This window comes from Polistes fuscatus, unplaced genomic scaffold (genome assembly GCF_010416935.1).
Source record: "Polistes fuscatus isolate 324 unplaced genomic scaffold, CU_Pfus_HIC Scaffold1, whole genome shotgun sequence".
NCBI classification, from domain to species: domain Eukaryota; kingdom Metazoa; phylum Arthropoda; class Insecta; order Hymenoptera; family Vespidae; genus Polistes; species Polistes fuscatus.
In genome coordinates, this window is record NW_025112997.1 from 12,431,037 (window position 1) to 12,458,121 (window position 27,085).

The following is a 27,085-nucleotide window of genomic DNA, read 5'->3' on the forward strand; positions in this document are numbered from 1 at the left end:
ATGATTTTTTTCTATCTACTTTTACCGTGCGCTCGCGTGTCGTACGTTTCGGATCACTGGTCAATGTAATTCGTTACAATGCAAATACATGGTAACCCACCGAGGAGTACGCATGCATCGTGCTTACGTGTAGGCGGGTTAGAATGTACGAAGTAAACGAGCTCCGACATAAGTACACCGTTCATTCATTCGAACAAAAATCAGCACAATGAGTGGCGAAATAATCGAGTATATTATAATACGTATACCTAAATACATATTGTGCCTTATTAAATAATTATACATTAAGTATAGTCATAAATTATACATAAGTCAAAAAAATTATACATAAGACATAGTCATGAAGATACATTCTCGAGTTCTATTATTTTGAATTATATCTTAAGAAAAATTCACTCGTTTTAATTATTCACACTTAAATTCCCATTCGTTTATAAATGAAAAATTTCATTTGAATATTATTTCGATACGATCCTCGATTGAAATCGATAACCATCGGAATCGGAAAATAATCGAGCAAAGAGTCACAAAGAGAGTCCACAAGTCGTTCATGATTTGCACAGTCTTATAAGTTCTTTGGTGTGCGGTATATAACAGAAAGAGAGAGAGAGAGAGGGAGAGAGAGAGAGAGAGAGGGAGAAAGAGTGAGAAACAGTTCGACCGCCTCGGAAACCATCAGCGTATACTCGAGCAACAAGTTTGGTCGATGGAAACAGAATAACCCTCCCAATACCCAGTGGACTTTCTAAGGTTACTCGATCGCGAGTCGAGAGACAACCGACAGCAACAGCAACACCGGCAAAGAGGCAACAGGGAGGGTAAAGAGAACGAAGAAGAAGACGACGACAACGATGACGACGACGACGACGACGACGACGAAGGGGATCGGCTTCGAGACGACGAGACAGAACTGAGAGAGAAAAAGAGAGAGAGAGAGAGAGAACATGTAGAAGAAGCAAAAGAAGAAGAAGAAGGAGGAGGAGGAGGAGTAGGAGATAAAAGTGGAGGGAAATACAGCGAGTGTGAGAAAGAGAGAAGCTTGTGGTTTTGGTCAACCGGTCGGGTCGCCGTCCACGGGGACAATCTCCGGGCCTTGATGACTAACCGCGTGGTTGTCGTCTTGTACCGGCAAGAAACTTGCCTCCCTCTTGTGGCACGTCGCGAATGTCTCCACCAACCTGAAGATGCTCCCCTTCGAACGAGTACCGATCTTTTTACCACCTGCTGTCGAGCCATCGACAACCAACGCATCTCCTACCACCCTCTTCTTCTCCTTTGCCTTTCGTATCTTTCCTTCTCTATCCACGATATCAAATATTTTCTTGACTTTCCAATCGTAAATTCTTTTGTCCCTTTGAGTTCTCTCAATTTCGTCGTAAGCGTTACGTTTTCATTATTTTTTTATAGATTTGTTAAATAATCGTAATGGTAAAATGATCCTTTAGAAAATGTAATATATAATATATATATATATCGATATAGGTACAATCACGGTTATTAACTTGTCCTTGAAGAAAAAGGCACAAAGCGATAATACTTTATAAACCAGTGTTCGAGTCTTGATCCGAGAAAGTCAACGAAGGGTGACGACCAAAGGAAGGTCTCTCTCTTTCTCTTTCTCTTTCTCTTTCTCTTTCTTTCTTTCTTTCTTTCAAGTCGTTCAACATTGTCCAGGTTCTACTACTTTCGTGAAATCTTATTGTTAAACAACAATTCTTATGGAATTTCTTAGAAGATGGATAAAGATGGGAAGAAGAATAAGAAGAATAAGTAGAAGAAGAAAAAAAGCAGTTGTAACCTTGTATAAAGTAGACTTTTTATAGTGTTTCGTGGTTCATATCATCATCTCGAACACGGCTCGCTGAGTTTGCTCTTTTACGAGGAGAAAGGAAATACTGCTACGCACTGCTCTAACATTCCGTTTGAGAAAATCTCGTTTCTTGGAAATCGGTGTTTCGTGCGACGAAACTAATGTTTTAAATATTACTATACCATCGAACCTAACTAAACGTACATGTTTCTTTTTTTATTTTTTTACAAGAATACAATACCCCACGATCAAATAATATTATTGAAAGAAAAATTCGTTAAGGGTAAGAAGAAGAGTAGAACGGATATAGGATCTACGAAAGTCACGTTACTGAAAGAGGAAAAGGAAAAGGAAAATATATAAAGAAAGAGAGAGAGAGAGATAGTTAGTTCACGAAGAAGAAAAGGAGAAGAGCATGAACTACGGATAGGCAGTTTAATCGGCAGCTTGTATCTTGCATACCGACGTGCCTGTAAGAGCCTAGAAGCTAGAGCCTAGAGCCTCAAGAGTCTAGACCCATAAGTCTCCGGTGCATTTTTCTTTACTGCTCGCATTATCCTCGTGTTTACGATAAAGCGGTTCTCGGACGAGAAGACGCAGGTGCTCAACCGAGTATGACTCGATACTTCCCCCGGAAATACTTGTTTTCGCTTTCGTGTTCCTCAACTGGACAAGACTAGTTCCAATTAGCCGAGGTTTTCTAATATATTTACGACAGAATTATATTTACTACTTTATCTTACTTACATGTTTTTTTATTTATTTCTCTTTTTTTTTTCATATTAAAATTACATCGTTTCGTTTCCACACTCTACGCATAAGATTATCCATTTATTTGTTTTTTTTTTTATATATATATATGCATATCTAAAGCTGGTTTCACACGTTTCTATTATACATGCATATGCAACTGTATGCTTGGTATATATCTAGATAAATAGGATAGGATAGATCGTTTAACCGCAATGTTGGATTGCAAGCTATCGAAACGCATTCTCAAGATCGATCAACTTAACATCTGACTTTAACGGAAAAAGTAATCGAGGATTATTCGAGGCCAACGATATTGACGTTGCTTAATCAAATTTATCATTGAAATGTTTTTAACGCATCAACAAAATGATTGTTTTATTATTTAGAAACATATATGTTCATAAATTGTTCGCAGGTTTAAGGTCTGGATATTTAGGTACCACCCGAAACAATCCTAATGAATGTTTCATCGGTATTGTCGTAGAATAAGAAAAAAAAAAGAAAAAGAAAAGAAGAAGAAGAAGAATACGCGTAAAGCTTTCTAAAAGGGGAAAAAGGAATCGTCGTGTTTAGCATTTAATCGTCGTCTCGTCGCCACCGGTGTGCTTCGGTGCACCGATATGCACGCACGCTCGATGAACAAACTTAAACGTGCCTTTTAAAACATCCTTTAGCGCCCCGTATCTGTTATATACGTCTGTATATCACGTCAATTGCATATTCAATAACGTTGCATTAAATGAATCGTAAAAAAGTATTATACACTATACGAGTATGAACACAAAATTGTCTTGCTTGTTTTATATTCATTAAACAATCGTATTAAAATCAATTGTCAAATTAATAACGATCCCCTTTCGTACGATTCGTAATATACCCAATATACCTAACGTTTCTATTATAATCTTATTTGCGTTCGATATATTGTAACATTATTGATAATAGAAAAAAAAATAAGAAAAAGATCATTGTTCGAGGTGTAACGTAAGACAACACACAGTTGAGAACCTTCTCTTCCCGTTCGACGCCATCTCCTTTAAACGACCCTAAAGCGGTTGTTTCGCACGTAGATATGTACCTCCATGAATCGCGATAACGAATGGTTCGACCTTGACAATCGTTTCTCTCGAGTATTCGAAACACGTGGGCGTCATACGTTTAAACGTCAACCCTGGGAAAGATGGATATCCTTATGCATTTCAAAGGACCTTATTCACCATTTACCTTTTCCAAAGGTATTACCCCCGACCAACTAAGTTATCTATTATGCTAAAACATTGTCGAACAAGGAACTGCACTATCCGTTTGATAGTTATTTTCTCAAATGATTTCTTTCTTGTTACGAGTCTAAAAGAAAATGAATTTGAATATGGGGTTGGGGGTGAAGTGGGGTGGGGGGAGAGAGAGTAAAGATAAAGAGGATTTTACGAAAGACGGTTAAAAAATAGAAACCTTTCGATGAGAAGGAACGTTTAGTAGACGAGTAAGAAGAAGTATGCTTAGACGTTCTTCGTTTCTTTTTGATCTCTTTCTCATACGCACACAGAGACACAGGGATACACACACGCATACAATCAGTCAGTCAGTCAGTCTGTTGTGTGAGCTACGGGAAAGATAGAGTAGCCAAGTAGCCAAGAGAAGAGGCTGGGAGAGTAAAAGGGTGCGTGTGCGAGAGAACTTAGGAGTGGGGATGACGGAGTAAGGGGAAGGTTGGAGGAGGGGGAGGAAGAAGAAGGGCGTAACTGGGCCAAACGGTGGCTGTGTCGCGGTCTAGACACGCCGCGTGGCTGGGAATTAATGCTTCGCCTTTGCCAGACTTTCCTTTTCGCTCCGTAACAAGGTGTATAAGTTCCGTCACCTTCGCCACGCTACACACGACGTATTCCCTTCCTTTCTTCCTTTCTTCCTTTCTTCCTTTCTTCCTTTCTTCCTTCCACCTACGTGGTGATGTTATGTTCGAGTTATTTTCCAAACGATGGACAGGAACTCATCGTCATTCACCTTTTTTTCCAAATTTTAACCTCGTTTTGTTTCCTTTCAGTTGACTTTAAATCAATTATTGATATAGTTTTTTAATTTTGTTTAATAAAGAACTCGAGTATCACGTTCAAAGTATGATCTTACGTATGGGTATTTTTTATTCTTATTATAAAATATAAATAAGGTTTTGATATTATTATTATTATTATTATTATTATTATTATTGTTATTATTATTATTATAGTGTGTAGTCTTGGTACAGAAAATTTGCAAAACTAAAATTCGTTTTTCTATTTTCTTTTTCTTTTTTATAGATACAAGGAAAATTTAGAAAATATTATTATATTATAGCATAGTTGTGTATCCATATATACTTATGTTGGAAATTTCATATAGAAATTGAAGAATATAAAGTTTAAAATAATGTACAGAGTAATTGATAAGTTTCTATTTTTCATAGAGAGAGATACAGGGAAGATTTTGAAAGTACTATAGTAATAAGTCGCATATATATATATCTACTCATCGTACACACATTCGTTACTCTTCATAAGTTGAACATCGTAACAATTTGACAAGGTTGGTACGTTAACTACCATAATGTTCATCTAAACGATAACGAATCACGTTGTAATTCACAATTTACTTTTCCCGAAATAAAGCCCAAGGAGTAATTGTCAAACTTTTATTACATCGTAAATCCGTTTAAGGGGTGACTACTTTTTCGAGGGATAAACCTCGGTCGATACACGTTTTATGGATTTCAAAGTGGAATGACAAAAAGTTTGGAAGGGTTAATGAGTAGTTAAGCAAGCATAAAACACGATACTTTATATCATCGGGTATATGTATATATATATATAAACACATTTACATTAGTTAAAGTTTATTATATAGAATGAATTTTCTTTCTCGGATTCGTCGAACGTTATGATTGTTATTTGTTGTTGTTGTTGTTTTTTCTTTTATTTGTTTTTTCTCCTCTTTTTTTTTCTTTTAAATATATAATACAAGTTCATCAGTATCTCAAATATCGGTAGAGTACCGATCGTATTGTGATCGATCGTATCGATTATTACATAAGGAGTAGTTGTGGCAAATAAGGCTTGGACGATCGTAACAAGACGCCGATAATTTCTCTTACGAGCAACGGTTTCATTTATCGTCATGCACGCGATACTAATAGGAAATTTTATAATTACCTTATTTTTTTTTTTTTTTGAGAGAGAAAGAAAGAGAGAGAGAAGACACGTTTGATATATATAAATAAATAAATATATAATATAATAAATAAATAAAAATATTATATAATTATTATAAAAATATTATAATAAATAAATAAATAAAAAAAAAGGGAGCAAAAATTTCGATTAATAAGTTCTTAAAAAAAGATTGATAAATCGTAACACGTTAAAATACGAAAGGAAAGAGAAGAGAGAAAATAAAAAAAAAAGAAAGAAAGAAACCAATTTAGCTTACATCGAAAGCGAAAACTCGTTGGAACGTTCAACACGAGGTAAATCTCGAAATATCGCGATCGAAGTTGTGCGCGCGAGTACGTGTAGGCGAATGTGAAGATTATGATGATGGGAGAATTGGTTCTTGCGCAAGAAAAGGATCCTTGAAAGATTCTCTCCTTCGCGATGAGACGGTGGTTCCTCGTGTTGCTCTCAAAATTAGTAAACGTCAGGGAGAGAATGTTGAGATGTTTCTCTTTTATAACATATATACGTATACCTATATATATATACGATCATAGTATGAGATCATTGTGAACGGTGCTTTAGTCTTGCGCAACCGGCTAAGCTAACTGTTAAACCTTAAACACGGTGTGATCGTGCGTGAATCACCACGTACGTTGGCATAATTTACGAGCTGCTCGATGCTCTGTGCAAGGAGAACGAACGAGAGGGTGGACGAACCTTTTTCTTCCTTCCTTCCTTCCTATCTTACCATTCGTTTATCGAATCTTTCGTAAGAAAGATTTAAATCATTTATTATTGACTATTGATTTTTCCTACTTAACGAAAAAAAGCTTACAAATTCTGCATTCTTTCTTTCTGCCGATCGAATTTAAAAAAAATAAGAAACGTAATTAGAGCGAATCAAAAGTTCGTGAATATATTGTGTTGTTTCAGACAGTGTAATTGTTTTTTTCAATTCAATAAAATTACTTTTTATACGCAAGTGAAATATTCATTTAAAAACGCGCGAACTTTTGGTTCGGCCTAATATTTAAAATTACACAAACTTATTTTTTTGCTTACAATGAAAATCATTGTATATTTTAATGCTAATTATATTACGTTTATATATATATTTCTTTTTTTTTTTAATTTTTATAAAGCCGTCAAGAAGAAAAAGATCCGGAACGTTTATAAACGTCCATGCGACGACGCACATCGGCATCCTAACATAAGCCAGACAGTTGTGTTTACAATACCGTGTCTGGAAAAAGTAATAGGCTTCGATCTATGCTCGCGCCAAGTGGTTAAGCAACTAGTCGCTTACTATAATATCTCATCTTAAACGGTATAATAAATTGATATCGATAATATCGTTTTATTTTCGTATTAATATAATAGAATTACTTATCATCTCAAACTCTTAATTAAAAGTTATCGTTATTATAAACCCAATAATCTTTCTCGTCATGTTTCGTTATACTTGTAATATGAATTAAGGGCTGACATACATCCCCTGTGTATAATGAATAATAATGAATTAATCAACTAATTTGTTTACATCTTTCAAAATTGTATACCAAAGTTTGAAATATTCTAATTAGTGTTTAATAATTTTATACAAAAAATTGTTCAAGTAAAAAATTAAAAAGAAAAACCTCTCTAGCCAACAATAATTTTTCAAATTTACTTGGTAAAGAGGGTTCAAATGAGAGGCAGGGGGTATGCGAGTGAGCCCTTAACCCTTTGAATTAACCGGAACATGCCTAACAATTGCAATCGCTGGAAACGGGAATGATTTTATTGCTAATGTTGATAACTATTTTGATAAAAAAAAAAGAGAAAAGAATTTCGAACCGAGGTAATAGGTAGAAGAAAAAAATTGATAAGCCCATATGCGCGTCCTTAATCCACACGTATTGTTTTCCTTGTGGACGCATATATGCGCCCATAGCATTGAAAAGGTTAAATTGTAAATAGAAAAATTGAAAAAATCTCGAGATAAAACCCCATTTATAAAACAACGGACAACAAAGAACGCTTCTCTCATTCGTTACGCTTCGACTAATGCAAAAATAGTTTGGCCAGTTGGTTTTCGACCGTGCGAAAAGATTCTCGTGATGCGTTAAGAGAGGTCAGTGGCAAAAACGGGCGTCGAGCCAGCAAACTCGCTCCCGTTTTATATTCGTTCCCTGGCATCCTATCGCCACCGTTAAAACTAACGCACGCGAGCTAACTCAAACGTTCTTTTTTTTACTTTTTTCTTTTTTTTTCACTCTCTCTCAGTCTCTATTCTTTTTTCTGGTTTTTTTTTAAATTATTATTATTATTATTATCTCCATCAAAAAAAAAGGAAGAATACCCTTGCGTAATAAAACAAACATCCTTTCGGATTTTAATTCCCATTTGCATCCGCAAGCAGAATAATCCGTGTACGATGACTATCACTTTATTACCGTGCACGAAATAATAATCCGTCTTGTTAACAATACGTATAATTATATAGAAAAATTTAGTAGTGTTGATGTTTAACGGTAAAAAAATTCTATCAAGTCGTTCCTAAAATTTCTACCTTTTTTTTTTGTGACTCATTAATGATCATCATAATTATATAACTGTTACATGTTTGTTCGTATATTTTATACCGATTTACTCGGAATATTAATATCAATTATTTATTATACAATACTTGTTTTTTTTTTAATTTCATTTAACAATAGAAAGCAGGTAAAAAAATAAAAAGAAAAATAAAATAATTGAAATTTAGATTTAGTTTAGATGAGATTAGGTAATCGTCAATTACCGACGTAAAATAAAATCACACTTGCACGTTAGATCACGTCAATGTGGATCATTGTGTGGTCAAAGTATTAATAAATCTTACGCGTAAAATATTTTTCCTTATTTTACGTTATTTTATTAAGTTAGCAAAATAATGTATTAAATTGAGTGACAAATTTTCTTCGTATTTTAATAGAAAAATAAATCAGATCAGATTAATATTACTAAAATTATACGATCTCAAATCAATTTATCTGGAAAATACAAAGAAATATTTTTCTACCGTTCAATAAAATAAAAAATATGACTATAATGTAAAAATGAATAAACCTTAAATTAGTTTTTACAATTTTACATGCATCCGGTGCATTCGATTTTCTTCTAAATCCTAACGTCACGTCAATTTACGTTCAAACGTTCTCCTCCCGTTCGTAAAATTGAATCGAACAATTTTTAACGAGAAAATAAAAATCTAAATACAATTGAGAGAAAGAGAGAAACGTATAAATTATTATTTAATAAAATAAAATGCACTACTCGATAACGATAATCGATTATCGATCGATAAAATTAATAATATATTTTATAAATCACGATGCAAACTGGTTATTAATAATGAAACATCGAAAGAAGAAAGGAGTTATCGAAAGAATAATATTGGATCTAAAAGAGGGGTGGGTAAATGTTTCTTTTAAATTCCGATCGTATTTTCCCCTGAAAGAAGAAGGGATTGTTTTGAAAAACAAGAACGTAGGAAGAATCGAAGAATGATCGAGTACCGATCGCGTGCTAAACCAATCGCTCGGATCGTGACTAGATCGGGAACCGAGAAACGAACGAACAACCACTCATGCTTGATTCTCGAACAGAAAGAGAGAAAGAGATAGTTTTATCCCGAAGGTAGATTGTGTCAGAGAAAGAGAAAGAAAGAAAAATAAAGAAAGAAAAAGAGAAAGAGAAAGAAGAGTCACGGACAAAGTTACGTACATTTTGCCGGTGCAACATAAAGCCGGCTTTGGCAAACCGCATCGAGAGACTCTCGTTCTCTTTCTTTCGTACACTTGGAACGTTGGCTTTCCGATTGCATTATCGTACACGGTGATTAATCGTCGCCCGAGGTGTTCCATTGTCTCTCAGGGACGTCGCGGCGCTGCTCTGACTTCTCTTTTATTTTTCTCCGCCGACATTTCGCGGCCTTTTCACGAAGGTTTCTCAAAGGAACAACACCAACGTTCGAAAACATTTCGAGACAGATCGCCAGCACTTCGAGTCCGGGAAAATGATATCATTCATAGACTTCTGTAGAATAATTTCTATTCAGTTTTCGATATTGTCGATTCGAGTTCGTCGGAATAATTGAGAATAATATTTCGATTATTATTTTTTTAATGAATTATTTTGAGACATATTTTATTATTGATTGGTTTTATGATCGGTTAATCTGCATTAATCATTGTTCTCTGTGTCTGTTTGTGTGAATTTTATTTGACTCGTGCGAATTGGTTATCAATTATTGTGAGAGCAATGTTTTGTAATATTTATTAATGAAAAATTTGAAAAGTTTTCCTTACGATTGTATTTTCTCGAAGTTTTGTCTGTTTTTTCTTTTTGTGATCAATTAAAGTAAATTGAATTGTTGAATTTAATTATTTTATTATTTAGCTCGTTAAATGTATTATATAATTGTCGGAAAATCATAAACGCGTTGTACGAACTCGAGAGTCTACTGTAAATAAATTAAACGAGTAAATATAAAAAAAAAAAAGTTAAGATAAAAGAAAACAAATATTTATTCTTAAATTTTCATTAGGTTAAACAAAACAAATGTTAATAGTAAAATAAACATTTTTCACGGAACGGCGTTCAGTGTTAATATAGTTTGGAAAACGCTAATCTAACGCGAACGAGTCGAAATGAATCTTTCGTGGATCTTCCTTAACGATCTTCCTAATCTTTTGAAAAACATGTGAAAATTTTCAAACATCTTTTTTCATTAGTTGCATACGTGAAACATGTCAAGTCGCGACGTAATCATTTCAATTACCACGACTGCTTATTCACCGACCTATTTTTCTATTATTCCTTTCAATTCCAATGAATTAACCCATTGGAATACACGACCAATCGATTAACATCTACGAAAAGGGTCATAAGAATGAACTATGTATAATATATTGATCGGAATAATGTATGCAATGGATCATCGTTTATTTCACAATGATTATATTTTCTAAAATATAGGAAAACTTTTCTAACATATTTCTGAATACTTTCTGTTGATCATCGTAATAATACATCGACTAAAAAATACAAAACATGTCGACATTAAACGACGTTGTACGATTCTCATAGGAATGTCGCGAATGTGTCTTCTTGACGCGCGTTTACGTACATCGGAAATAGGAATTCTTAAAGACTACTCTTTCTCAAGAGTTCGGTAAACAATGTCGTCTGTTCCGAACTTGTGGTTAGAATATTGCATGACAATCCGTGTATGGCTACTTCACGTGTGAAGAAGAAAAATACTCAAAGCTTGGCAATCGAAAATCTTGTTTATCTACTCTCTCTCGAAATATTATGCTCATTACTTATCATTATATTAAAGTATTTTATCAAATGAAAATAACAAATATCCGTTATAATGAGGAAATATATGGGAAAAGAGAATGGAACCAACATACTTATTATACAATAGATAATTTTTGTTACTAACCTAATACTATTATAACATATACTCGAGGAAGGCGAGAATAGAACCTTGTTCTACTTTTTCATAGATTCTAAAATAAGAATACTTATTAGCAAGTAAATGGTCGGTGAAACCATGTAAATAAATCTATTGAACGCGTATGAACGTGAACGAATAAATTGCTCCGAGTAAAATTATGAGAGTTCTGTCTGTGAACTTTGAACCGTAGGAAGTTACCAATATAACTTGGGACTGCATAGTGTGCTTTTACTTTACGAAAGATTATTATCTATCTACTTTATTAATACGTTCACCGGTACTCCACTTTTTCCACGTTTTTATTTCAAACGTTTTGTATGATTTCTTTTGTGACATTTGCTAGACCAATGAGGTGGTGGTGTTGTACTTTCTATTAAGAGTAAAGTCTAATGTTTAATATCTGACAGATCTTTTATCTTAAAAAAAAAAAGAAAGAAAAATATTCGTAAAAATGATCAAACGGATATATTGAATTTATGAAAGATCGCTTTGATAGTCAAACGAGGTGTTTGAAAAAGAAAAAAAAAAAGAATTAAAATTGAAATGAAAAATTCTTACATTATCGCTGCACAACGGTCGTTGATTTATTACAGGTGGTATCTGTTGGTCATCGATCAGCAATGGCCGCTGCAAAGAATTATTGTCTCAAGGTGTCACGAGAGAGGATTGTTGCGCGTCGAATGCAGCTGCTGCAACGGCTTACTCGGATGAAGATTTGGACAGTGGAAGTCTTTTCTTTTGGCGAGTTCTCGGAGGTGGTGTCCAATGTCGACCTTGCAGAGGTAAACAAAAGAAAATTTTTATTTACAACGTAATCAAATCAAATCTGAATAATAAATAAAAATAAAAATAAAATAAAAATAAATTTGTGAAATTGGAAATTGGAAAATTGTGCATGGGACAAATCGGAAAGAAACGGAAGAATATTCTTTAAAAGAGAGAGAAAGAAAGAGAAGTAGACAAAAATAATATATATATATATATAAATAAACTTGAAATATTAAAAAATTAGAAAAATTTTAATACGACGAATCGAAGAATTGAGGAATGATCTTTAAAAAGGTAGAAAGAGAGAGAAAAAGAGAAAGAGAGAGTGAGAAAGAGAAAGAAAAGGGCACGTATCGTTTGTTCGCAGAGAGTTGCGCGGAAGTGAAATGCGAGGAAGGGAAAAAGTGCGTGGTGCGGAGGGGAAGGCCTCGATGCGTCTGTAGCCCCGAATGCAAAGCTCCGAGAGGAGGTGGCCCGGTCTGCGGAACGGACGGAAGGAGTTACAAGAGCTTGTGCAGGCTCAAGAAGCGAGCTTGCAAGAAGGGGAGCCACGAGCTTGCCGTTGCCTACACCGGCCACTGCCAAAGTGAGTATGTATAAACCGAGACTTTTTTTTATATATTTTTTTACAAATACATTATATTATATTATTTTTTAATAAGACCATTCTATCGTCCATCGTACGAGTACGATCGAGTACGATCTATTTCGATTGGAATTAAATAACAAAAAGATTATATTAATCCTATTGAGTGCTGAATACTGAAGTATTTTATAGAGATGGAATAGTTTATTATTAAGTATGACTGTTTGTTAGTGTTGATTGATATTATTCATCAGATTTTGATAATAAATTAATATTTAGTAATTAAAGTTTTTGATAAGAAACTCCAAACAATAATCGAATATTACATTATTTTACATTAATATTAACAAACACGTATGAGCGTCGATAGATTACACTGGCAACTTTTACCAAGCGCATATATGCGTCCATAGCAGTCAAAAGGATTAAAGAAAATAACGCGTACTCCTTTGAATTTTCGTAGAAAACCATTGTGTAAATTTGTTCGCAATTTATTCGAATACGCGATAGAAAAAATGGTATATGATATTACCGAGAAAGCAAAAAGTGATTAACGGTGGAAAGAAAATAAAAAGAAAAAAAAAGAAAAGGGAATAAATGGGTAAAGTAAATGCGGCAGGCATATCGGGTTATGACGCTCGAGGGGTTGGTTGGTTGGTTGGTTGGTCGCGTCGCGTATAGTAAGAAGGCGTAAAACGGCGGCACGGTGGTTTCGACGAAACGGAGCGTCGCAAATTGCATAAGCCTCGAAGCCCAGTAAGATCAATGATTCTGAAAGGGATAATCGGCTAACGTCGTCGAGGCGTCGTGGCCTTCCGGCTCGTTATTTTCACCTGCATTGAGAGACGCAGACTCTATAATCCATTTTTCTCGACGACACGTTTACTGACAATGAGTAAAGAGAAAAATAAAGATAGAAAGAAAGAAAGTAAGAAAGGAAGGAAGGAAGTTAAAGTTAAAATTTAACATAAGGATAGATTTAAAAATATTTATACAAAGTATATATATATATGTATGTATGCATGTATAAATTGTAACGGAAAAGGAACGAGGAGGATGGTTCTAGGATGACACTGCCAGTTTACGACCGTGCGTAATAACGTGTAAAGTGTCGAGCAGGTTCGTGCGCACGGGTCCGGTGCGGCCAAGGTCGGAGCTGCCTGCTGGACCAGAACCTAAGTCCTCACTGCGTGAGGTGCGCCCGCAGGTGCCCGCAAGCGCCCTCGCACCAACACACAACCGCTCGGCCCGTTTGCGGGGCCGACGGAAACACCTACAAGAGTGCCTGCCACCTGCGACTCGCCGCCTGCCGCGCGGGTCGCGCCATTCCGGTCGCCTATAAGGGCCACTGCAAACGTGAGTCTAATACTACTACCACCCGCCCCCCTTTTTTTGGTTTTTTTATTAATTCTTATCCGTCTGTTCTATTATTTTCTTCTTCTTTTTCTTACCGCTTATCCTTCCTACAAGCAAACCTTTATCATTATCTAAAATCATCTATTATTACCTTCTGCATTTTCTTAACTTTTTCAAAAATTGACACCAGTAGGTCGATTCGTTTCGAAACATTTCCATTCGTAATTTTTTGTCTGCCTTATTACGACTTTTACGGACAGAAAAAATGATCTAATGCGTGCGCAGCATTCCGGTCGCCTATAAGGGCCACTGAAAACGTGAGTCTAATACTACTACCACCCCCCTTTTTTTTTGTTTTTTATTAATTCTTATCCGTCTGTTTTATTTTTTTCTTCTTTTTTTTCTTATCCCTTATCTTCCCTACAAACAAACCTTTATCATTATCTAAAATCATCTATTATTACCTTCTACATTTTCTTAACTTTTTCAAAAATTGACACCAGTAGGTCGATTCGTTTCGAAACATTTCCATTCGTAATTTTTTATCTGCCTTATTACGACTCTTACGGACAGAAAAAATGATCGCTCGCTCGCTTGGTTGGTGCTGCTACTGCTGCTGCTGCTTGCGTATGTATTACTTTGCAACAACTCGCGTGAACGAGTAAACACAAAGATCAACGGGAAAGATATTTTTACGAGCGGGGATATGTTCTTAAAACGATCATCCATCCTTGATGGATGAGATACGCTGGCTCGGAATAAAAAAAAAGAGAGAAAGAGAGAGAGAGAGAGAGAGGAGAAGTAATGCAGCGAGGAGGAATCTGCGATTATGAACGTCGGTCCGGTGCATTCCGCGAGTATCCAACGTCCCGCGCGAGGATCCAAAAAGGAAAGAAGGGAAAAGAGAAGACGACGGTGGTAAAAAACATCAGGAGGCAATCGCAAGATCGTTCCAGGAAGTTCGTCGACCGAGTCGCGATCCGCAGGCGGGTAGGTGAGGGAGAACAAAAAAATTATAAAAAGAGAGAAAGAAAGAAAGAAAGAGAGAGAGAGAGGGAGGGAGAGAGAGAGAGAGGGAGGGAGAGATAGAGAGAGAGAGAGAGAAAAAACGTATGCACGCAAAAAAATAAAGACAGAAACGGTGGGGAAGGAAGGAAGGAAGGAAGGGAGGGAGGAAGGGAGGAAAAAAAGAAAAAGAATCGTAGTAGTAAGATGAGCATAATTTTCGAGATCTTCCGTATTAACCATAGAAATTATTGGAAATCGCTATGACAGAAATAGAATAGTCGTATTCCTATTCCAGATCATGATGCAGTTCGTCGCGGTCACGCAAAGCTTTCCGATCGGATGCCGCGTTAGTTAATTATTTGCCATTGGCGATACAATTGTCACTCGTCCGTAGATCCTTTCGTTTTATTATACTCCCTTGTTCTCTTCCTGTTTCTGTATTTAACTCTCTTGTTTTATTTTTCTCTCTTTTTCTCTTTTTTCCTCTCTCTCTCTCTGCCTCTCTGTATATCTCTCTTTTCGTAGAAATAATTTTCGAACAAAATTACATCCTTCTCAGGAAAAAAAAAAGGTATTGTAGATCGACGGGTTTTTTTAATCAGATTCTTTGACTGAAATATCAGTTAAATTTTTTTGACTAGAAAAGAAAAAAAAGATTACGTAATATCTCGTAAGAAATTCAATATAGCGCACGCGATAGAATTTTTTGCACGATAATAACTTACGTCGATTATTTTTATAATATTCTTTGAAATATTTATTTGCGTCGAAAAGTAGATATTAATACGTGAATATCTCGAGATTGACGAATACTTCAACTTACTCGTTGCTTCTATTCATGACCTAATTTCTAACGTATGTATAATATTAACGACGAACTAAAAAAGAAAAAAATAACAGAACAACGACAAATTCGTATAAATCGTGAATATATCTTTTAATCTTGAACCCCCCTTTTTCTTTTTTCTGGAAAGAACGATCTCGTTGTTTCCGGGCGCCAAAATCGAAACTCCAGATAATTTCATCAAGGTCTGGAATATTACCAAGTCCTATTTATAAAGCGCATGCCATCGTGAACAGAAATAATTGAAATGCATGTCAACGGTCCCAGCTGGCGTAGTCGAAACAGCTGATAGCCGTACGCGTGACTAGTGTCAGAAGGCGTTCGTTAACCTCCACTGTGAGTTACTAATAAAGAGTTTCGAGTCGATTCTCTTTTTTGACGAATCTATTTGTAAAAATTATCTTTGAAATTCGATAAATATAAATTGTATTAATAATAAACATTAGGTTTATCGCGGGGAACCGTCCAATTGAACGGGTTCAAATTTCGCGTGGAATAAAATGACACGAATCGTTATTATTACTTTCCAACAATTTTTGCTTTACCTATTTATTTTTTTTTTATTATTATTAATAATAATCAAACGAAACGAATATACATTTAAAATTATTTTTCCCTTGGGTTATTTAATTATGCAAAATTCTATGACGTATTTCTTTCACAAAATACGCGTATTTTCATTTATCCATTCGCAGAGGATGGTGTTCGTAGAAATGGATATAGAAATACGTATGTAAACCTAGTAGTTAAAGTGTGTTACCCATGGACTCGTGCAAATGATACATGATCAAAACTGTGAATAAGGTATGAAAATAAAGAACAAAAAAGATGCGTCAATGACATACCGTCGAACGATCGCGAACGGTGCAAACAAATCTTGGGGTTCGCATAACTGCACACTCCCTTATAACCTCCGAGCTATATAATCCTGTGGCCGTTTCGATGGCCGATTCGCGCGAGTAACGCGGAATGCTAATAATGAGAAAGACGAGGAGGTGGAGAGAAGAACGTAGGGGGGGAGAAAAAAAAAGGAAAAAAAAGAGAAGAAAAATCCAAGAGGTTTCTTACACTCGCGTAACCCCGCCCACGCTGGTTGGTCGCGCTTACGTTTCTTCTCGTAGCATCAGCAATAGCAGCAGCTAAATTCTCGTCGTCCTCGTCCTCGTCCTCGTCCTCGTCCTCGTCATCCTCATCATCATCGTCGTTGTCTTACATTAGTTAAAGTCGTGAACGTAGTCGTCGTCATTGTATTTAAATGGCAAGAAGGCAGCAGCTGGTCGACTCTTAACCTATCGCTTCGTACTGTAGAAGATGCTAAGTAAGAAAAAGAAAAAGTGGAAGGAAATAAAAAAAAAAGAAGCAAGAAAAAAATAAGACTCCTCCTTCTTCTCCTTCTTCTTCTTCTTTTCGACTTCGTTTGCCTCCTCTTATTCCTCCTCCTCCTCCTCCCTCCTCTTCTTTTACCACTACATTTTTTTCTTTTTCTTCTTCTTCTTCTTCTTCTCCTTGTCCTCTTTTTTTTTCCTCCTCTCTCATCTCGTTCTTTTCGATAGGTGCCGCATGTAACAGCCGCGAGCGTATGCGTGCGTTATTTTAAGAATCGCGAGCGCGAGGTGCTTGCACTTGGCGCTGACAGAGGTAGAATGGGGGACCCAAGCGGTTCCTGCTGTTGCTTTTGCTCTTGCTTTAAATGCGTGGACCTCTTCTCAACCACCGACCGACCGATAAACCGATATTTTACATCCATTTACAATCAAAAATCTTCCCACTTCGATCATCGTTAGAAATCGTTTGTTCCTTATTATTATTATTATTATTATTATTATAATTAATATTATCGTCGTTTAACTTAATATCTTTTAATATTATTTATCATAAAATGTAAATAATTTCCTTCAAAATATATTTGACGCAGATTGATATTAACAAAAATCCCCCCCCCCCCCGAAAAAATGTCGTTACGTGCCAATCGACTACTCCTCTCTCTTATTGAAAAAAAAGAATATATATATAAATATTTTATATATGTATACATATATTTGTGCACAAACGCGTCGCAATAAACGTGAGCGAGCTCCAAACGAACGTGTGTAAGGGCGTGTCCTTGTGACGTCCTTGCCCTACGGTCGTTCACCGTACGCACGAACGCACGAACGCACGAACGCACGAACGCACGAATGCACGCACGCACGCACGCACGTACCAGGCAAGCGCCCACGCAACTCGCGTCTTTCTTTCTGTCTTTCTCTCTCTTTCGTGCCCGGTACACACACTCTTTTATGTTTACGACATTAACGGCTCTCTCTCTCTCTCTCTTTCTTTCTCTCTCTCTCTTTCTCTTACAGTCTCTTTTTTTTGTCCCTTTCTCCGCCCACCTCTCAGCCCACCAAACTAAAAATAACGACGGTGCGTTTCGTGAATTCGGGGTACATCGATCAAGTCATGATCACGATACGAAAATCGAATCGCAAATAGGAATATATCGAAAAACGCAACGTAAGAACGTTACACGATGCATCGAAAGTATTATAATATATTTCACAATAAAATTCAAGAATTTTCATTTGTCTCTCTCTCCGTTTATATTCTAAATTTCTATTTTCTCGTGATCCGTTATATTATAGTATCACATAAACGCTGATTTATATAGGATATATATATATTGTATATAACGTGTCAGTTACGTTATACAGAACTAACGGATAAATTATCTACGAGCTAGTATTAATAAACGATTTGAATAAAATAGAAGGGTAAAATGTTTGTTATAAATACCCAAGAAAAGTAGCTGCAACACTAAAAGCACATTCGTTATGGTATCGTGAAAATGACCAGATCTTCTAATGCAAAGTGAAGGGAATAATAGAAGCGATCTACGATTTAGATTTCAAAAGATCTGTGGTAATACGAATATTTCTAAGACAACAAACCTTACCCGGGATATGTTCGTTGTTGAAACCTGTTAAATTAGCCATTCGTTTTCTAAAGAACAAAAAAAAAGAAAGAAAGAAACAGGTGAGCCATCTTACATTAGGGTTTACGAATCTCTTTCTCACTCTTTTACTTGTTTTCCTTCTCTCCGAGTGCTCTCAGCCATCTTCGAATTCTTTGGACGTTCGCATTAATCGATGCATACCTCCGAGTCGAATAGCCTAGCTAGCTCTTAACAGCGTGTCGAGTTGCTTTCCCCCTTTTTCCTCGCGTTGTTTCTCCTATTTCTTTTAATTCCCCCCTCCTAACTCCACGCATCTTTTTTCAATTCTTCTTCCATATGCCGAACAGTAATCGCGTTGTCGTTGTCATCGGTGCATCGTGGATGCGGTCTATACCGTAAACAAGTTACGGGGGAAAAAAAAAAGAAGAAAAAGAAAAGAAAAGTATCGGCTGTATGCAAACCATGGCTTGCATCGGACTCTCCGTGATCATGTTTTACATATATAGTCCTGGGTTACGGAATAATACGTTCGACTTGAAATTTTCGATTTAACTGAACCATGACGAACGGTTAACGAATAAATTTGATGTATTTTTTTTTTTCAAACACCAAATACAATAAAGATGGATTAGGAAAAGTGGAAAAAAAAAAGAAAAAAACAAATAAATAGAATAACGCATAGGCGTACGCTCGGCATACTAGATACTTGTTAAAAAAAAAAGAAATAACTTTTCAAAAAAGAGAAAAAAAAAGAAAAGAAATGATGGTAGGTCGATGCACCCTGCGTCAGGGTCTCGCAACGTCTCGCAGTATTATTTTCTTGCTCTTTTAGCTAATGACATAGCCGCGAAACGTTTCTCCGAGCTCGGTCTCGGTCGCACGATCGTTAGACAGCTCGGCAAATATCACCAGACGTATCTATCGGGCGAAAATTAGTTTCTTCCGTGTTGCACACTCCCTTTCTCGTTGGCTTCTCCTCGTACTTGTATCCTCCACCACCACCATCACCACCACCGTCGTCGTCGTCGTCGTCGTCGTCGTCGTCGTCGTCGTCGTCGTCGTCGTCGTCGTCGTCGTCGTCGTCGTCGTCGTCGTCGTCGTCGTCCTACCAACGGAACTAAAATAGGAGAAACAGGATGAAGAGGAAGAGAAATAAAAAATGATCATTCGCATTTATTATAGTCGAGCGTAAACCGTTCACGAACTATCCGACTATCGAACTACCTATCCCTGTCGCTCTTGCGTCTGTTCCCTTTTCCTGTTTCTTTATCTTTCTTTCTTTATTTATTTTTCTTCTTCTTCTTTCTTTCTTTCCCTACGTGCAGTATCAAGTATGCGAAAATAATAGTAGATTCTTACCACGTTGAAGGATATTCCGAGCACGCGCGTGAACCGATCTCCAAGCAAACGATTCGAACAGACGATTCGAGGAAACAAGGTGGAAGCTCTTTGGTGAAAGGAAACGATCGTTATATAATAATACGATACGGATACCAAGCAAAAGTTTTATGCTCGAATTTAAAAATAAGAACTTATATCATACGATTCGTTCCTTGTTGTAATTCGCTCGTTTACTCGTATGAACATTGCTGAATTTCGAAGAGAAGAAATGCTCGTTTACCGTTTCCCAAAGATTCTCCTCTCCGCTAAAGGGCCCTATTTTTCTCTCTCTTTCTCTTTCTCCAACTTCGCCAGAGTGGAGGCTAACGTAAATGAGTAAACAAACCACAGCCGGTTTAGCGCGACGAGGTGTCGCGGTGCAAATAATCGTCTTTCTCGAAGATCCAAGGCGCGAAAGTGCACGTGTCTGCAAATATACCTTCTTTAATATGTGCTCGGAACGAACCATCCGAGCTTTCCTTTCGGACACTCCTTCTCCAACTCCACACTCTCTTACACCGGCTCTTTTCTTGCTCTCTTCCCTCATCGAGATTCTCTTCTCGCACCACTCGAGGGATAACCCGCCATCATCAACGAACGCGTCGAGTGATTTCCTCGTCCTCTTTCAATTTTCGTTTTCTTTTCTTTTCTTTTCTTTTATTTTTTCTCTTTATTCTTTTCATTTTGTTTCTTCTTCTTCTTCTTCTTCTTCTTCCTATTTCCCCCACCTATAATGTGCCGATAATTACGACAGTGAGCTAATATTCTATAAAACAAAAATTGATTTTTCAAATTATTCGATGACATTACAATGATATATTATTTAAATAAATCATATAAAAAAAAATGAAATTTTATTTTCAATTTCGTAACTTATAATTAATTATTACGTTCATCACAATTGTCGGCACACGTTTACTATTCCAGATTTTCGGATCTTTCGAATTCCTTCTCTCTTTCGAACGCTATACAGCGAGGGGTTGGAGATAAAGACATTTCCCCTCCCCTTTCCCTCCCTCTCATGTCAGAATGAATTGTACCTTTGTGTGAATCACGCGATTGAAAAGGAAACAACGCTCGTGGTACCACCCGCAGTCCAATCGACGTTAACGATGCTGTGTCAATGTCATGCGAGATTGAACGTTCAATGACCCTCCCCCCTCTTTCCAAGCCATTGCATAACGTCGTAGCTAGGAACGATCTCGCGGTCGTTAGACGTATGTACCATAGAACCCGAGCATTAGGCTAATCGAGTATAGCACGATGACGAGGGTCGTTCCACGCGTCGTTTATTAACGATTTTTCTATTAGAACTAGGCGTCTTTCGGTCGGAAGATCGAGTAGTTATTCTTTTCTTTCTGACACGGATTAAATTCTTTTTTTTTCTTCTGTTTTTCTTTTCTTTTTTTTATCAAGAATATTTATTAATCAATAAGTATTTCTTTTTTTTTTCTTTTCCTTTCCAAACAACCAATCTCTATCGAGAATGACAAATCGTCTATAAAAGGAAAAAAGGAAAACAAATGATGACCGAGAAATTTTCTCATAGAAACCGTAGTATATAACCTTTCCCTTCTTAAAACCCTCCCCCCTAGCTCCAGCCCTAGCTCAACCCCCCCCCCTTTTCTCATACTTACTCTCCGTGAGAAATAGATTATTGACCCAAGTAGGTGTAACGACTTATTATTGCGGCAATCGTCTACACGCTACAACGTGGTAAGGCAAACCTCGTTTAAATTACGACGTAAGAGTACGTAGATAAAGAGATACGAACAATCTTGATCGGTGACCGTTTCTCTTATTCTACATTATCAAACATTTATAAAGTTCGCGTCTTTTTATAAGTAGGAAATAGAATGAACAAGAAAAAGAAAAAGAAAAAGAAAATAATGATCGAATATAGGAGGATAGTAGATCATTTGATATTTGTGGGAGGTGTTGACGGTTAACGAGTCGCGCGTTTTCCTGTTTGTTCCGCAGAGAACGCGGATTGCACGACGATTCGCTGTCGAGAGGGGCAGACCTGCCTGACGGAGATAAAGTCCGGTCGGCCGCGTTGCGTGACTTGCACGTACCGTTGCCCCCGGAAGCGGGAACGCGTCCGGAACCGGACGCACCGCGATCGTGATCGGGATCGAGATCCATCGACGACCATGCTGTGCGCGACCAACAACATCACCTATCCCAGCTGGTGTCACATCGTCAAGGACGCCTGCGTCACCGGCTTCGTTCTCGAGACGCGACATGCCGGACCCTGCAACGCCTACGACACATCTCCCCTTTATATCGGTGAGCAACCAATCCAAACGAGGCTCGAGCCTACACGTTTACCCACACTCACGCACGCTAGCACGCACGTATGCACGCACGCACGCACGCACGTACGCTAGAACGCTACTAGCAAGCACGTACTTACACGTATATATGTATAATATACATATACACATGTAAAGATAAGTAAAGACTCTATTCGTAGAATCGTCGATTTTCCGTGCTCTAGGCTTTCAACTATAAAGGACGCTTACATTAGTTTATTTTTATCCAGCTCGTTTCGGATCGACGACGACGAATCGTTTATTTTAGATTTCGCCATCGCCATTGCCACCACTACGCATCACCACCATCACCATCACCACCACCACCACCAACTATCGCCGCGAGAAAATTTTCTTCTCTTCGGGTTTTTGTCTAGATCTCTTTCGGTCCTAGACTATCATCGATCTATTCATCTTGCTTGCTTGCTTGCTTGCTTACTTTCTTTATTTATTTTTTTTCTTTCTTTCTTTCTTTCCTTCCTTCTTTCTTTCTTTCCTTCCTTCTTTCTTTCTTTTCTCTTTTTTTCTCTTCTTCTCTTCTCTTCTCTTCTTCTTTACTCTAGTACTCTCAGAATATGGCGTGGGCCATTCAAGCGCCGCCGTTCTCTCGAACGAACGACCGATCGGCAGGGTAATCCAGCGTGGAATTCGCTTTGCTCAAGTCGCGTCTGCAAATAAACGCGCCCACGCAACCAGGCAACGCACACTAAGAAACACCAAGAAATAACCAAACGTCCAAATCAGCACCCAGATCGGAGAACCGGAAAAGAAATCGTATTGAGATTTTTCCCCTTCTCAAATACTTTCGCTAATATATCTTTTTTTCATCTTGTTTTAAGTATCCTACATTTCGCAAAACTGCGGATAATAATATTTCCGCATGTTACCTGTGTATACGTTACGGTCAATGTAAAAGAATCCAGGCATTCTATTAGAATTGTCCGCTAAGATCTGGCAATATATATCTTTTAAGCATGTTTCTTCTCGTACATTGCCCAGTCAATCTATGAAATACTCAAAGGATTTTACTCAATCTAATTGTAAAATATATGCTACAATTGATTATGTTTAGAGCACAGAACGAAGGGAACTGTTTTTAAAGGCTCGTCTAACCATAAGTGAAAACGAACAATAGAAATGTAGAAAATATGTTCACAATGTCCTTTAACGAGTTTAGTTTAATCTTTCAAATGTGACGTAACGTGTCATACATAATAGGTTTCTTTTTAAATCGTTATACCTATCGGATTCGAATTCGTAACGCATTTCCGTTCTTTTCTTTGATTTACTTTCTTTTTTTTTTGTTTATCCTTCCGTCATCTATTTGTATCTTTTGTTAGATGCGTTTTTGTTCTTTTATTTTTTTTTATTTTTTTTAATTCTACATCTTTTGAAGGTTTTCAATCGGCGAATAAAGCGCGGGACGAACAGGTAGGAAATCGATTTGCACGACAAAACACGTAACAATAGTCGTCGCGCTGTTCATTCCACCTCCCCACCAGCACCCACCCCCACCCATCCCCCTACCCCCTTCCACTTTGTTAACAGCAACCTAGCGCACTCGTTGCGCGCCGGTGCGAACCCGTGTGTTGGTGAGAGATGCAAGGACCTGTTGCGCGTGTAACACGGAAGTAGGAAAGTCGTTCGTGCATCGATTCATAATAGACTATTTCTTTTGTCGTCTGACGCGATTAGGATCCGTGTGTTAACCTATTCAACGAGACTATATACAGTACTATAGGTTTTCCTCTATCGGAATTATTTATTATACATATTTTTTTTCATTCTCTCTTATCTTATATCCTTCTTTTCGTTATTTTCTTTTTAGTTTCATTTAATTTTCCCGATTTATATTTATTTATATCTTGTTTGTGGGAGGGAAAGGGAGGGAGAGGGATTTTCTTTTTTTCTTGTTGATTTCATTATATTTTATTACATTCGTAAAAGAAACAACAAGTGAAATATCGATATAAAGAGGCGAAATGTTGAAATTTTTTGTTACAGAAGAGGACAACACGTCGAGCAACTATGGCGTAGATTTGGCAGACGAGGAGAGAAAAATCTCGGAGGAAGATTCAGAATCCTCTAAGACTTTCCAACAACATCATACGTTGGCATCGACGTAGCGCGGTTCGAGTTAAACAACCATAACCCGAATGGTAGGATAGATAAAAATGCAAACAAGTCGAATCGTCTTAACGAATGATGAATCGGAAAGATAAAAGTTGTCCCTTCTTTCGAGACTCGAATGATCCCTTTCACGAAAATTCCATGACTATGCATGTCCGATATGTATATATGTGTGTATATAGAGATATACATATACACGCATACATAGATGTATACATGTAGTATGTATTTATATATCGGTGAGAAAAGATACGAGTGAAAGGGGAAAATATAAAATACATATATATATATGTATATGTATGTATGTATGTATGTATGTATGTATGTATGCATGTATGTATGTATGTAAGTTTGTATGCCTCTTGAAGAGAAGTTCGCGTTATATTCATACGGTGAGAAAGAAAAACAGGATCTCGTTTGATTTTTGAAAGAAAATTTAAAAAGACTCTTCTTTTAAATCCCCAAATAACGTGGACACACGAAGAAGAAAAATGAAACAAAAGTAAAAGTGAAGAAGAAGAAGAAGAAGAAGAAGAAGTGAAAATCACCCACCGAAAATAAAATCTTAAGAAAGTCGAGTCATGAGGCGACGATGCACCACCATCACCACCAACCACCATTCACCACGAGAAAGAATTCTTCAATTGCGACAAACTTGCTTGAGAAAAATACGAAGGATGATAAATAAAAGTGACGATAAAAGGTATCGCACGCGTGTCCCACCGATGACTCTTCTCGACGTAATATATATATATATATTGGCGTTATTTTGTGAAATCCATTAATTCGTGAAACGACTACCTAAACCCTAAAATAATTACACTGATCTGTTTAAATATGAAAAAAGGCGGAATGATATATTTCAACCAGGTAATATATGAATTTATATACAAGGAAGCGAATAGGTAAGGTATAAAATTGAAATCCGATAAAACAGCACGATTGACAGAATATTTATTTTCAAACTACAGGAAGATATAAGAATAAATAACTAAAAGCATTGTTGTAACAAGAAAAACAGACTTTAAAGACGGATCAAATTTCAATTTGATACTTCAACTACTCGTCTCTTGTGAATTAATATTTTATCCCAATTATTTCATATAAAACAACTAACTGAAAGGTATGACAAAATTTTATTTATATATACTTTCCCGAAAAAATGTTTAATTTTATTTTGAGTAAAACCTGATGTTTCACGATTTAACTGATTACGAATAATACAATTTAACGCTGACATACGCATACATACTATACTTGTTCGTTCTTAAAATTCACTTATCTTTGTCGTTGTCGTTCGAAATATCGCGTGAACGTGAATTTCACGAATTTCACGATGTGAAGATGATCGATCGCGAAGAAAGCGTTAAATTTTAGCACCCTATTCTTCCTCCCACATCGTCCTCGTCGTCCAAACATTGTTATCGAGGATGATTAGCTGCATGTTTACTATTAACATTAGATAGACGAGTAATTTTAGCGCGAGTCAATATTTATTCTTTCAATTTATTATACAAGGATGGACGCTCGACTTACTAATTGGACGGTCGAAAGGAAAAAAAAAGAAAATTTGTTCTAACAATAAAAAGGATTCGACGATTCACGCACGTTTATTTATTATCCTTTTAAATCAAAGTAAATCATCGTTATTTTTTTAATTCAATAAAATATATTATCTTGCGTATCCATGTCCTGATCGTAATAACAATAGATTATAAGTCATGAAAATTGTAAAATAATTTATACTTTTTTTTATTTATTTTATAATACAAATAATTGTAATATAAAATAAATTAAAAAGTAAAATTACTTTTTCTTTTTCTTGTTTCAACTTTTTTCACTTAAATCTCATTAATATATAATTACCGGCAGCTATATTAGATGATTCTTGTTAAACTCATTGCCGTTATAAATTATATTTATATACTTGTAAATTAAGATACGTCATTTAACTGTACGGAGCACGGAATTGACGCGAGCAGATGGAACTTTCATTATTTCTTTCTTTTTTCTTTTTTTCTCAACTTCGATCGTCCAAAGTAAGTACAACACCTCCACATCCTCCTTCCTTTCTTCCACTTCCTTCTCTTGTGTGTGATGACAGTAGTATCGCCGTCGTACTTAATTTATTAGTAACGATGAGATTTCGATGTTTGAAAATTTTAGCGACGCCCAGGATGCTGGTGCTTCAGTGACGATGAGAACTCGTCTTCTGACATATAGTGACGCACCTGAGGGCCACTTTCTACCTGTTTTTTTTTTTGTGTATAACGATGATATTCACGAGAATAATAAAGATGAAAAAAAGAAAGAGGGAGAGAGAGGGAGAGAGAAACGATCGAATCGATTTTAAGCAACAACAAAATATCACGAAAATTATCCTATTATTCGTAGCTCGTAAAAGTAACATTTGAAAAAACGACGATTTGCAAGTAGGAACGCATATTTCGCGGCCGATTGAATTATGGTTCGTCGATCTCTTCGAACGTAGTATATTAGAAAGAGAAAGAGAGAGAGAAATATAAAG

At 36.5% G+C, this 27,085-nt stretch overlaps 1 protein-coding gene across 8 annotated transcripts in view; it reads left to right on the forward strand.

Annotated features, from left to right (window-relative positions):
* Positions 1–26,161, forward strand: part of LOC122520827 (follistatin-A) — a 42,572-nt gene extending 16,411 nt beyond the window's left edge. For 6 of the 8 annotated variants that reach the window (XM_043641159.1, XM_043641136.1, XM_043641152.1 and 3 more), the window contains exons 3-7: positions 11,830–12,018; positions 12,372–12,590; positions 13,710–13,946; positions 22,094–22,402; positions 24,433–26,161. In XM_043641159.1, the coding sequence (XP_043497094.1) occupies positions 11,830–12,018; positions 12,372–12,590; positions 13,710–13,946; positions 22,094–22,402; positions 24,433–24,554 (1,076 nt within the window). In that variant the 3' untranslated portion in view covers positions 24,555–26,161. The remainder of the gene's footprint in view (positions 1–11,829; positions 12,019–12,371; positions 12,591–13,709; positions 13,947–22,093; positions 22,403–24,432) is intronic. The other 2 variants (XM_043641177.1, XM_043641168.1) reach the window with 2 other exon arrangements.
* Positions 26,162–27,085: the final 924 nt, after the last annotated feature.